A 12,922-nucleotide genomic window follows, 5' to 3' on the forward strand; every position below is an offset into this window, starting at 1 on the left:
AATATACAGACGAATAACGCCACCATAATTGATAGGTATAATAATAATAATAATAATAATAATAATAATAATAATAATATGACGCCACGCACGCGTCTAGAATCTTGACAGATCGACGACATGCTACGCCGGGGCGCGCAGCATGCAGTAATAATAATAATAATAGTAATAACATTGTAGGGCGGCTTGGTTATTTTTAGGTCTCTCGTCGATTCTCGTTATATATATATTATTATACGAACGCCACACGATTACTACAACTCTCCCGTAGAGATCTTGTTCAGTTCATCGTGTACACGCGCCGTCGTCGCGACAACAACGTATGCGGCGCGCGATATCGAATAATATAATATTTTAATACTTTTAAGTACGGCGGGGGCGTGTTTACCGAGTGTCCGAGTTCACGGGAAATTTTGTTCCTTCTTAGCTTGCGAATCGAATATTGTTATAATAATTACTAACTGCGTATATAATTTTGTACAATATACGCTGCACTATGCCCGTTTACCCCATACAGCACGTTCCAATCGTGAAGTCAAAGAGACCCGAGAACTCCGGGTTTTACAATGACTTCCGTCCGTCGTCTCTCTATTCTGTGTACGTTTATCGCTTATATACCTACTTTTATAATTACGATAATACGATAGATACCTCATATACAGTATGCAAAGGTATTATAGTTAAAGCCGAAGTTAAAAGTTAATTTTTTAAATTTTTAAACTGAACTTGATGATTGATTTTCAAATTAAAATTAAAATTACCTACTTAATGTCTCATTAAATGTCTAATGACGTCTATCGTAACTATAGGTACCTACTTGGCATTTTTGAATTGGGTTTTTTTGAAATAGAATAATATAGTTAACGACAAGTCGTTGTATGTTGTATCTACCTTACATTTTAGAAACGTTTAAGCGTAAAGGCGCGTCCCGGCTTTTTCCGCGTGGCTAACAGTAGGTGGTCTATATCGTTGGGCTGTAGGTACCACATCTGTGTGGACGTATTTTCGGTAAAGCATAACAGCACCTACTAATTTCTATACATTTTATAATATTTAAATTATTTTTATAATAATTATAATCGAAAAATAAATGCCGCTTCGTCTAGACGCGTATTTACTGCGCGGTACGGGGCCAACGTAGGCGCTACGAAAAGTTGCTAAGAAATAACTAAATTTGCGTTCAGCAGAATCCAATTAGATGGATACCTCTTAATTGAAAGTATCCACAATATTGTGGACATTTGTGGTTAAAATATTTAATATCATTTGTTCAACCACGCTGTATATAATAATTTTGAAATACAAATAAATAAATAAATATTTCTTGATTTATTTAATAATTAAAAAGACACAAATACATAATTATACACTATATAGGTACACTATGTAATAATAGAGGTAATTTACGAAAATAGGATGCAATTTTAACATGACGGTTATTGGTTAGTTCTTAAGGCCTAGTCATTTTTTAGAATCAGTTGCTAGGTCACGAATTATTTTTACATTTTCATTTTTACTAGATGTTTGCTAGTGAATGTACGGTTAAGAGGACTCACCGACGAACACCCGCTTATAAGGCGTTTGATATAGGCAATTTTAATGACTTTTAAGAAAAAATTTAATTTTTTTATACTAATTCAGTTCAGGGTACTGGGTAACTATAAAACGTGGTTAGTCATATTTTATTGCTGCGAAATAAATATTATTTTTAAAAGTAGTTTCACTTGGTAAAGCCTAAAGAATCTATAAATTATTGTGATTGTATATATAAATCAAATTTCACCACACAAATAAGACAACTCTGACTGTGAAATGTTGTTTTTGTTTTCTTCATATAACACGAAATAGTTACAATGATTGTTTTAAAATTCGTTAATTTTATAGATTTCAAACTTGAATAACATTTTTTGACTTGATATCGACAAAACGAAAACGACATTTTACAGTAAAAGTTCTCCTATTTTATGGTGTTTTGGTACCTTTTTAACTAATAATATTGCCCACGTGGACAGAGGCATGATCAGGATTAAAATATAGGACAGGCCCGGTTATAATTATTTTAATTTATATAAGAACACATTATTTTTAGAAACTTTTTATAGCATTTTTAAATTTAATTAGAAAAAATGATCATATAATATAATAATATAATATAACACAATTTATTCCTCCTGTTTGACTTGTTAATAATATTTCAAAGATATTAAAAATGAATAAATATTTTTTAAAATTATAATTACGTAAAATATAATTATTTAGTGAATTGATGTCTTCGATTTTTCAATCTAAGGATATACTTTTACCATGAACTTTGAAAACTATACATGGTTTGTCACACAATTTTACGCGTGGAAAATTAATAATCGGCTGAATAGGTTGTAGGTACATCACCATTTAAGGCTTAAGCTAATAACAAGCACTTTTAAGCTAGAAGAAGAAGTAGAAGACTCGTTAGAACTTAGAAGTCTGGGTGATATTTTAAAATGTTCGATTTAAGTTAATCTTTTATGTACTATCACCATCATTCAATGTCCTTGTGGATTTCGGAATAGGTTTATAAAACTGGCTGTCCATTTTACTTTAATTTAATTAGTAGCCAAGGTTTAAGCACTTTGAAAGAAAAATGTATTTAGGTTATTCTAATAGTGTACATAATATTACATGGACAAAAAAACAGACAAAACGATTACCTCGACCGGATCTGTCACTCACTATAAAAAGTCACTAAAATACGTCTACATAGTAGGTACACACCGACACACCGTAATAAATTATTAATAGGTACCAAAAAATAACATTTATAATCCATATTCATTATCTCATATCAACATAGTCAAATTCTTGACGATTGTCGGCGGAGAACAGCCAGTGACTGAGTGACGAACGTATAATTAACAACAATCATTACGGAAATATTGTTTATTATTTACCATTTTTAGTCATCACTAAAGTACTCAGTAGGAACTGTGGCCACAATAATTCTTCACCGCGAAGGAAATAATTATTATAAACACGTATAATGTATAATGTATGAACGCTTGATGTAAGTGTGTAATAAATAAATAATCTTTGTTACAAAATTATTTAATTTCGTATCATTTCGTAATAAGAAAAAAAACACAGGTCAGGCCCTGGCCTACCAGGCCTACCCGATGGCCACGCAACTGCACGTGGAACTGTTTTAAACATATCATTTATGGAAGTATGGCATTCTCATACATAATATCTGATTAGTACAAAGTAGAAAGTCTTATGCCATAAGATTACTTGACTTCATTATTTGGGCAGTGGTTCAATTAAGGGTTTAATATGCTATCTAGCTACGATATATTGCATCGCACCGGTGATACTAAAACCTATTATTTAGTATTTACCATAGGTAATAATTGATTTACATCAGTTGCGCCGAAAGCGTATTTTTTATGGGGCGGTTCGCCCCAGTGTTTGCTTTGTGATAGTTGAATTTACCTTATAATCACGTGGGTGGTGGTGGTAACTAATTTTTATACTATGCCCCACCAAATGAAAAACAAGTCGGCGCCACTGATTTACATAATAAGAGCTGTTTACCTGATCGAAACGCTGTTTCAGTAATATTATAATAAAATAACATCTAATACCTATGTTTTGTAATTGTGAGGGGGCACTTTCATTAGGTTCCAACATTATAATACCTACTAGCATTGATTCCACAAATACAAGTACATACTTAATGAATGTATGTTAAAGCGTATTTAAGTATTTAACTATGTTTGCCAACAATATTATAGGCATCTATCCCAAAAATTTAAAAATGAACGAAATGTTTTTTTTTATTAGGTAGGTTTATGTCCTACTTAATAGTTTATAAAAATATATGAAACTGGATTAAAGATAATTAAAAAATAAATTATTTAGGTCTAGTAAATTAAATATTGTATTATTGCAATAATTACTTCAGCCCAAACTACGTAGGTATGAATTTACTATAAAACTTTAGAGGACCGTAGTGAACCAAAAACTATTATTTTATCTTTTATTCAACCATCAATATTTTCAGAAGAAAGCACCACCAGAATTTTATAAAAAAGTATTGTTGTAACCATTTAAAAAAATAAAGGTTTTGATGTTGGTACAACTCATGTTATAAGATACACCTTGTATAAGTTCCTTTTAAATTTAAATTGTATACATAACGATATAATAGACCAGTATGTGAATTTCAACGTTTTATTTTTAAACACATCGACATGCAAATAACGTTTTAAAATACTTTCTATGGTAATATGGTATCTATATGGACACATGGTTAGTATATTGTGTGGATATATTTATCTTGAATCATGGATTAACTTAAATTACGACTTAATATTATTGATTCATCAATAACCATGATATCGATAGCCGACGATAAGTGATTAAGCGATAGCCGATAAGTAATTATTAATTTATTTTTTATTTTTCCATTTTTGTAAATTAAAGAATAGTTGTTTTGAGGAATGCAATGAATATATTGATTTTGTACAATGATCTTCAGAAAATACACAATTTATCTTAGAAAATATTCTTTGATTTTCAATTTCAATATATTATTTTCTGAAAGGAAAGTGAATCTAGTTAATACCTTTGCTAGGTTAAAATTTTAAATTATCATTATATTTTCAAAATAATTGAAAAAACAAAAAAAAATACAAAGAAACGGGAATTTTTACGCAAAACCAGTTTTTGACAAAATCTAATTTTATTTATTTTTGTTGTAATTCAAAAACGAACTTCTTAATGCATACCAAATTTTCCTATTTTTTAAAAATTTGTTTCCTATAAATAACCTAACAGTTTTTTTGCTAAGTCAAAAAGTCTCTACAATAGGTTCTTAAATTTTTTTTTCTGAATTCAAAAAAAGTTAGCGTAAATCTACAAGTATTTTTATGAGGGTCTGAAGTTATCGTTCTTGATATCTCCGTGTAAAAAATCGATTTATTATCAAACGATTTTCTTATGTCGTTGTAATAATTCAAAAAAAAATTAACTGTATATATATTATAATATATTTATACGTACTTTACATTTTCGCAAAATGTTTAGGTATAATTTAAAAATATTTTGACCCTTTTTGATAAAATTACAGACATTATATATGTTTGATTTTTTCTATAAATTTTGATTAACATTTTTCGCTCAATCAAAAAACTGTTAAAGCATGATTTGTTTTAAGTATAAGCATTTTAAATCAAAATGTTAACAAAATTCGTCAAAATCTCTAACATTTGCAAACATAATCAAACATATTTCATTCAATATTAAAATGTTATACTTCTGCTTAAAAATTTAATACAAGGTTCCTAGTAAGAAGTTTAAACTAGAACCAAAATATATATTATAAGTTCTCACATTTTTCTATAGATACATATTCTTCTTCAAATTAGTTGTTTAAACCAAAAATAACTATTTTAGTTATTATTTTTTTAATTCAAAATATTTTTCGGGGGACTTGAATTTTTAAGTAGGTACCTAACCTAGGTATAACTGAATTAGGTATTATTATATTTTACTGAGAGGAATGACATTTAAAAAAAATTCTAATTAATTTTAAACCTATTTATACCGTATATCGCCTACTGTATTATTAATACTACAATAAATTATTATGATAGCCACATAAATATATCATCAAATATACTTGGTAAAATAGGCTGACAGACCAGAATTGCCAGAACCTGTCTTCGCTCAGGATCGTTTTTCATATTCAATGATTTATCACTAAATAAAAATTTAACATTTACATAATTGCAGTAACTTATCCGGGGCCTGATTTAAAGACTTAGTGTCTCTGTGACAATTTACCTATTTTGGGGGATTTAACGGAAAATCATAACCACCTTATAATCAAAATTTGAATTAATATTTACAGATACTGAATTACTTTGTTTATTTAACTATATACCTACCTATCTAATAAAAACACAATGATATTATATACATAATGTGATTGAACTATTTCGTATGGTTAAAGATTAGACATAATTATGCCGTTTTAGTATTGTTTTAGTTAGAAATTATAATAATTGTATTGACACCATTGGACAAAGTTTTAGTGCACACATTTTAATTCTAAAAAAAATTAATTGAATTTACCAAAGAGTACAACTACTATTATAGGTACCTATAAAATGTAGATCATTATATGACTATATGAGAATTAAATATTTTAATTATTATCATTATTAAATTAAATTTTAACTTTATTAAGATAGATACTTACGTACCTATATTCACGTTGATCATAAATTTACCTAGGTACCTATGTTAGAAAAATGATGGTGCTATACATTTATTCGTAAGGTTTGACAACAAATCAGTATTAAAGCAAATTAAATTAAAATTGAATTATAAAGATGTATAACATAAAAATAATTAAATATGATAAAAGAACATGGGATTAAAATATGAGATATAACATCATTATCATCATACAATTTGAAACACGCAGACTTTTAGTAATTAGTTCATATATTCATAGTAGGTAGGTACTCACGCATTCTGTTGAATTAAAAGTTTAGTTTTTCCCAGAAAGACAGACCGCAATTACTAATAAGTATTAATTAATTACTATCTATAAATAAATTCAATTTTTTCAAAATTTTAGATACTTTATATGCTATAGTTACAGAACTCTTTTGGATTTGAAGAGACTCTTTGGAAGCAATAAAATAAAAACAATCTAGTAAACGAAATTATAGACCTAATATAGGTAGTAAGTACCTATTACTAATTATTAATTAATAATTATAATATTATAGTTACTAAAAAATCAAAATGTATAATATGTATATGTATCTAATTGCATAACATTATTTTAAAACATTTATTATCTATTATAAAAAATGATTATCTATATGTACTACCTAATATAGTTGTATTCGATCTTTATGTGTGTTTCGTTTTTTACGTGACTTTATAGTTTATAATATAAGTTAGGTATATAATATACACTAATACCCACCTACTTTACAGGTAATGCCAAACTATCATCACGTATTTATAAATCATTTGGAAAAAAGTTAAAATATTAGATAAAATCGATTTAATAAACTATTATTTCTATTATTTAGAAATAAAATAAAAATAATCTGTGTTAAAAATGTACGTGAAAAAAATGGTAATATATTGGCAATGAATATTTCGTGCGTTTGAAGAAAACAATCCATTGTCGGAACTCCATCATTTAGCTTTATTCTAATAGAAATATTAATTGACATATTTCTCTTTCATCTTTTTACCTAGCGTATTACACTGTTTTATGAGTTTGACGAATAACGATTATAAATTTATAAATTAGAATATAAATGTTTTTTTTTTTAATATTAGTCATCCCCTAAAATGTGCTTACAATATTATATAGGTAGACAAATTGATCTAGATAAGAGATTTTTTTTTAAAAAAATAATTGTTTTGGTAAATGTTTCAAGATACCCAAATTCCAAGGATAAGTGCAGACACTGGTAAAATTTTCAAAACAAATATAATATTAAGGTTTATGAGAAAGGAGAAACTCTCAAATACGTTATAAAACAAAAACTTAGTTATGAATTATGGAATATTATTTAGGAATTAGGATCATTGTTTTTATTAATGTTTAAAATATTTATATAACTATTGTTATAGTCAGTAACACAACCATCACATTCAAAAATATTATAGGACATAATATTATTATGTTCGTGATACCTATGTGGCTATGTGTAGGTAGGTACCTACCTTCACTTCGTGTTGCTCTGTGTAGTGTGTACTTAGGACTTTACCCGAAGGCTGCATGTACCCGCCTACAAAGCCAGATGTACAAATAAAAAAACAATAGCTAAAAATATTCGTTAAATAAAAGTGTTGAAGTATATAATTATTCATTACTAAAACTAAATTAAATCAATCCAACTTAGGTAATAAAATAAGTGCAATTAAAAATTGTTTTAATCTTAATGGAATAATCAATTTTATAAGTACTATAGTTTACTTGGTAGCGAGGTTATAATAAACAGTGAGGTACTTGGCCTTTAATGATGATTATGGATTATATAGATTTTAAAATTAAATAAAATTTGATATCGTAGGATAAAAAAATATGTTTATACCTATGCGGCTATATGCTCACAATTTTCTGGGCATGAAAAAATCTGCTCTCTTGAATCATTGTTCTTAAATTATTTAAATATGTCTGTCTATTGTCTTTATCGGACAACTAGACAAGAGTGTATTAATATTACTAAATAGAACTTCTGAGTTTCATTCTAAAGAATTAATGTTTGAAAGACGGTATAGTTATATTGTAATAATAAAAAAAAACCATATCGTAAAACTAAAGTCTTTTTGGCTCAGCGTCCAAAATGATTAAAATGTTAGTATTATTTTGATGACCTATTTTTTAAAAATATGGTAGCTCATCCGTCATTGTAATTTATTATACTCTTCTTTTTTGTACGAAATACCATGATATCATATCTGTTTATTAGTAATTTGACATATTTATATTGTTCATCTGACATTCAGTGGCGGCGTGAAAGAAAATCTTTGTTATAATGTATGAGTCTGATTACAATATTATCATCATTTACCACCTTTATTGTCGATGATTTAACGTACCAAAGAGAGGCTCATCGCGTGCAGGCATATCACTGGATTGTAAATAATAGGAATTGGCTATTACATAAAAATCGATATAGTTGCCATCCAAAGGATAATGATAAAAATAATATTATTTTCACACCGTTTCACTGGTTAATGTAACAATGTGTAATTATGTGAATGAAACTTATCGGGCGTGTTTCACATTGATTATTTTTGTACCGAAAAAAAAGATTAGGTTCGTTTCGTTCCGCGTGAGCATATTTTGGCAGACCGGAGACTGAAGTATTTTTAAGAGTTTTCATCACGTTTTGTTTATGCATGGAGATGAGTGAATTTATATTTTGAATAATATGTATGTATGGATTGCTCATTTGCCAAAAGTAAACGCTAACATAACCTGTAAAAACTTCACTCGTTACAATGGTTGGGCAGGCCACTCAGCCTACGGAATGGAATGCTCCCTGAATTTGGAGCACTTTGGCTTATTATATCTGGAAAAAATCGCAATTGCGTATATAGGTACTACACAAATTACAATTATATAAAAAATTGGCTATTTTCCTTCTCAATATTTAACAAATTTTTGAATAATATAATGAAATATTATTATTTACTGTCGGGGAGACCACGTTGAAAAGTTGTCAAGCACTATTATTATTTTAGTACACCGTATGGACAAAAGTATTATTATGAATTGAAAAAACCGAGAAGTTTTTCTGTTTTTCTGTAATTTTATTATTTTTCTGTCAATATATAATCGATAATATCTTAAATTTCAATTCAACGATCAATGATTGCTTATCTATATACAAAAATTCGAAAATGATTGTGAGCAGAGATCTGCCAACTTATACTTCTAAGGATATTTTATAGTTCATATTTATATTGCTATTGGTGATTTATTTTTTTATTGGTATGTATTAGCCAGTAGATTAAACTAATTCTTGTAAATTCTAATCTCAATATTATCTACATGATAATTAATATTAATTATGTATTATTATATCATTACATCTAATGTTAGTAGCTGTATTAGTAACTTATAAGTAAATACCGACGTGATGATGTAGGCACCGTTAAACGGTGGGTTGTGGGTATAAGATCGTGATATACCTAAATAGCTTCAAATGAATCTAATTATTTTTTTAATTTAACTATGTATAGTAAATAATATTAAATGTAGTGACAAAAAGTTTTAAGTCCCTAGAAATAATATTTTTTTAAAATACGTTAAAACAATTAAAATCGTTATTTCTCATTAAAATTTGAACTTGAAATATCTTTAAAAATAAAACATGTACAAGTGTTTTTAAGGATTTAGGTTGGTATAAGAAAAACGTATGAGGAACCTTGTATAATTCTATTTTTAAGCCTTATTTTTAAAACAGAACGAATTTTTAACAAAAATATAATTTGCAAATTTTTGTTATTTTGAAATATTTTGTTGACATTTTAACTTCAAACGCTTATAAAAAATGTCATCCATTTGATTTCTATAAATTTAAATATCTATAGAAACAATTATTATATCGGATCTTGCATTAAATGTTCAATGTTTTTATCGACTTCTATGAAAAAAAAACGCAACAATTTCGAGCTAGTGAGGAATCTTGTATTAAATTTTCAAATCTTTGATTTAAAATAAAACTTTTAATTCAAATTAATATGCGAATTATTGTGATTCTTACATATTTTGTCAAAAACCGAAAGTTAAATAATTATAAACAAACATTGTGACTATGTATTTTTAATATTTTTCAACTGCAGCCATTGTAACAATATATTAGGAACCTTGTATTAAATTTTCTAAATTTTTGACTGTTTAAATACAATTTTATTGACTGAAAATTTCTGTAGACAGTTCAAAACAATAAAAATATTTTGAAATGTTATGGCCTATAGAAAATTATAATTTAAACTATCAGTGAATTGCATGTATCTATGTATCTATGGTCATTTGTTTAAGAGCTACACCAAAAACTAAAATCGATTTTCTCGTAAACCGATTTTGCTTGAAAATGTATGTTTTTCTTAATTTATTTTTTTGTTTTTCCAAGCGCTTTTTGAGAAGTGTTGGGAATTTTTTACTTTCGACCCCCCAACCCCCCCCCCCAACGTACCAACTAAATTTACTTAATATCAGAAGGATGCTGTTAAAGAAAATCTAAGCATTTTTCTTTTCCAAAAGGTGGTGACAGACACAAAAATAAAAATAAATAAATAAATACAAATAAAAATTTAAAATTTAAAAAAAAACACATCATTGTAAAACCAATACATTCATTGCTTCACTCAGACCTTAAAATATGAATTTATGAATTCACCACACGGCATTCTACGTAGACCTCTATGTAGCCATCTGCGTACAACAGTTTGAGAACCGCTGTTCTAGCCGTTCATTTTGTATGCATGGAACATTGGAACATAGTGACATAAGTATAGAACCCCTATACTCTATACTGTCTATATATATATATATGGTTGGAGGTTTCTATACTTGCCAGAGGTACATTAACCTATGACCAGTGCTTGTATTGGAAAAAAACATCAAACGCAGTTGAATCTAAAAAGTTTTTTCAAGTTTTTTTCCAATAAAATATGTTTGGCTCATAGTACCACGTATAAACGCACAATACACTTCATAAAAAAAAAATTACATGCATTAAACCAATCAAATAAACAAAAACAATTGAATGCCAAAAAGTTGTGTGTATCGGCGTAATTTGGGAAGGGGAGCTAATGAATATATTATGGAATAGGTAGTGAAATTATAACTTAAAGAAAATTAACCATACTGAACAACAAATTAAATTAATACATCGTTTGTGAACGCGAACTTTGTTGATAATATTATAATATTATGGATTCAATATTTATAATTTGTAATTAAATGTTTTAGTTTGTATCCTTCGCCAAAGTCTATGGGTATGTTCAAACCACACGGGATATACAAACCCCTGGACAGACTAATGAGATACGAAGGAAACACAAATGGTACACCTAGATACCACCCAGGCTTATCTATATTCAAGGTAAGCTGTGTTTTTCATCTATTCAGCTCAGGTTTACATATTATTAAATATTAATAAAATTACAATATATTTCTATCAGGTAGATGTGTAGCCAGTAGCCACACACCATAGATTACCTTATCCAATAGGAGTAAAATACAAAAATATAATACATTTATATTTTATAAAGAATTGATTTTATATTATACATAGATTATTAATTCGATGTAGTGAATATGAAGACTTTGTGTAGATTGTATTTAACTCTGATTTTGATGTTAAATGTTTATCTAACATACATTTTTGAGTATTTTGAAATGTATTTTTAATTTTTATGGTTTTTATGCTAATTCAATGAAACCAAAATAAAGCTGTGCTCTTAAAATTATAGAAATTTTCTGAGTTTGTTCCTTTTTAAAAAATAACCTGATATAACCTTAATTAGGGTTATAGATATTTAGCAAAAACTTTCTACAAAAATTGTTCAAAAAATTAATATAACATCTTAATATTTTTTTGAAAATCTATATATAAAATATTATAAAATAATCAATAGGTAAATAATAAATATAATAATAAATCTATAATAAGTCTATAACAAATAATTGTTGTTCATAATAAAAATAAAATTATTAAAATAATTGTTCAAAACAATGAATTTTCTTATACATTTCACCATATAGATAGTCATATTCATATAGATTATATATGAATATATTCCTCAAATTGTCAATATTCTTTAAAATTACCGTAGACAACTGAGTGTAACATATTATCTAAATGGACATTTTTAAGTTTATGCTCAATAATTGTTCAATGCCTGTTTATTCATAAATTATCAAGCCAGATTATATATTTTGACCGCTAGGCTTAGACGATATTTAGACATTTAGAATGACGTATTACTATGTATTATCTATAGGTATATTATACGGTATGAACTTCTAATCAACCTTTTATCGAATAAAAAATATATATAGCGTACCAGTTATTACTTAAGGGGCTGCAGCAGATGAAAAAAAGTGACTTTTAGACCAATAAGCTAACTCCGGAATGTAAGTCATTAGGCAGTACGTAAAAAAAAACTGACTGCTCATTGTCAGAGAAATATTCCATAAATGGTAAACAAAATGACAAAATTTCGTCAACTATAAACTGAAGGAAAATCGATTTATATTCAATACTATCTTCATTTTTGGTGTACAACTGTAGTTCTAGTGTATATTTACCACCCATTCTGTTTGTTTTGGCTACGTCATAATATATATCTTCTCTTCTAAGTGAAGTTTTGGAATAAAAATAGGGGCCGA

General features: G+C 27.5%; 1 protein-coding gene across 1 annotated transcript in view; it reads left to right on the top strand.

The window, feature by feature from the left end:
• The first annotated feature begins 287 nt into the window (after positions 1-287).
• Positions 288-12,922, top strand: part of LOC100166784 (calpain-A) — a 67,099-nt gene continuing 54,464 nt past the window's right edge. Inside the window, exons 1-2 of the mRNA XM_003244247.4 lie at positions 288-597; positions 11,501-11,633. Of these exons, the coding sequence (XP_003244295.1) occupies positions 497-597; positions 11,501-11,633 (234 nt within the window). The 5' untranslated portion in view covers positions 288-496. The remainder of the gene's footprint in view (positions 598-11,500; positions 11,634-12,922) is intronic.

Source organism: Acyrthosiphon pisum, chromosome X (genome assembly GCF_005508785.2).
Source record: "Acyrthosiphon pisum isolate AL4f chromosome X, pea_aphid_22Mar2018_4r6ur, whole genome shotgun sequence".
In the NCBI taxonomy this organism is placed as follows: Eukaryota; Metazoa; Arthropoda; class Insecta; order Hemiptera; family Aphididae; genus Acyrthosiphon; species Acyrthosiphon pisum.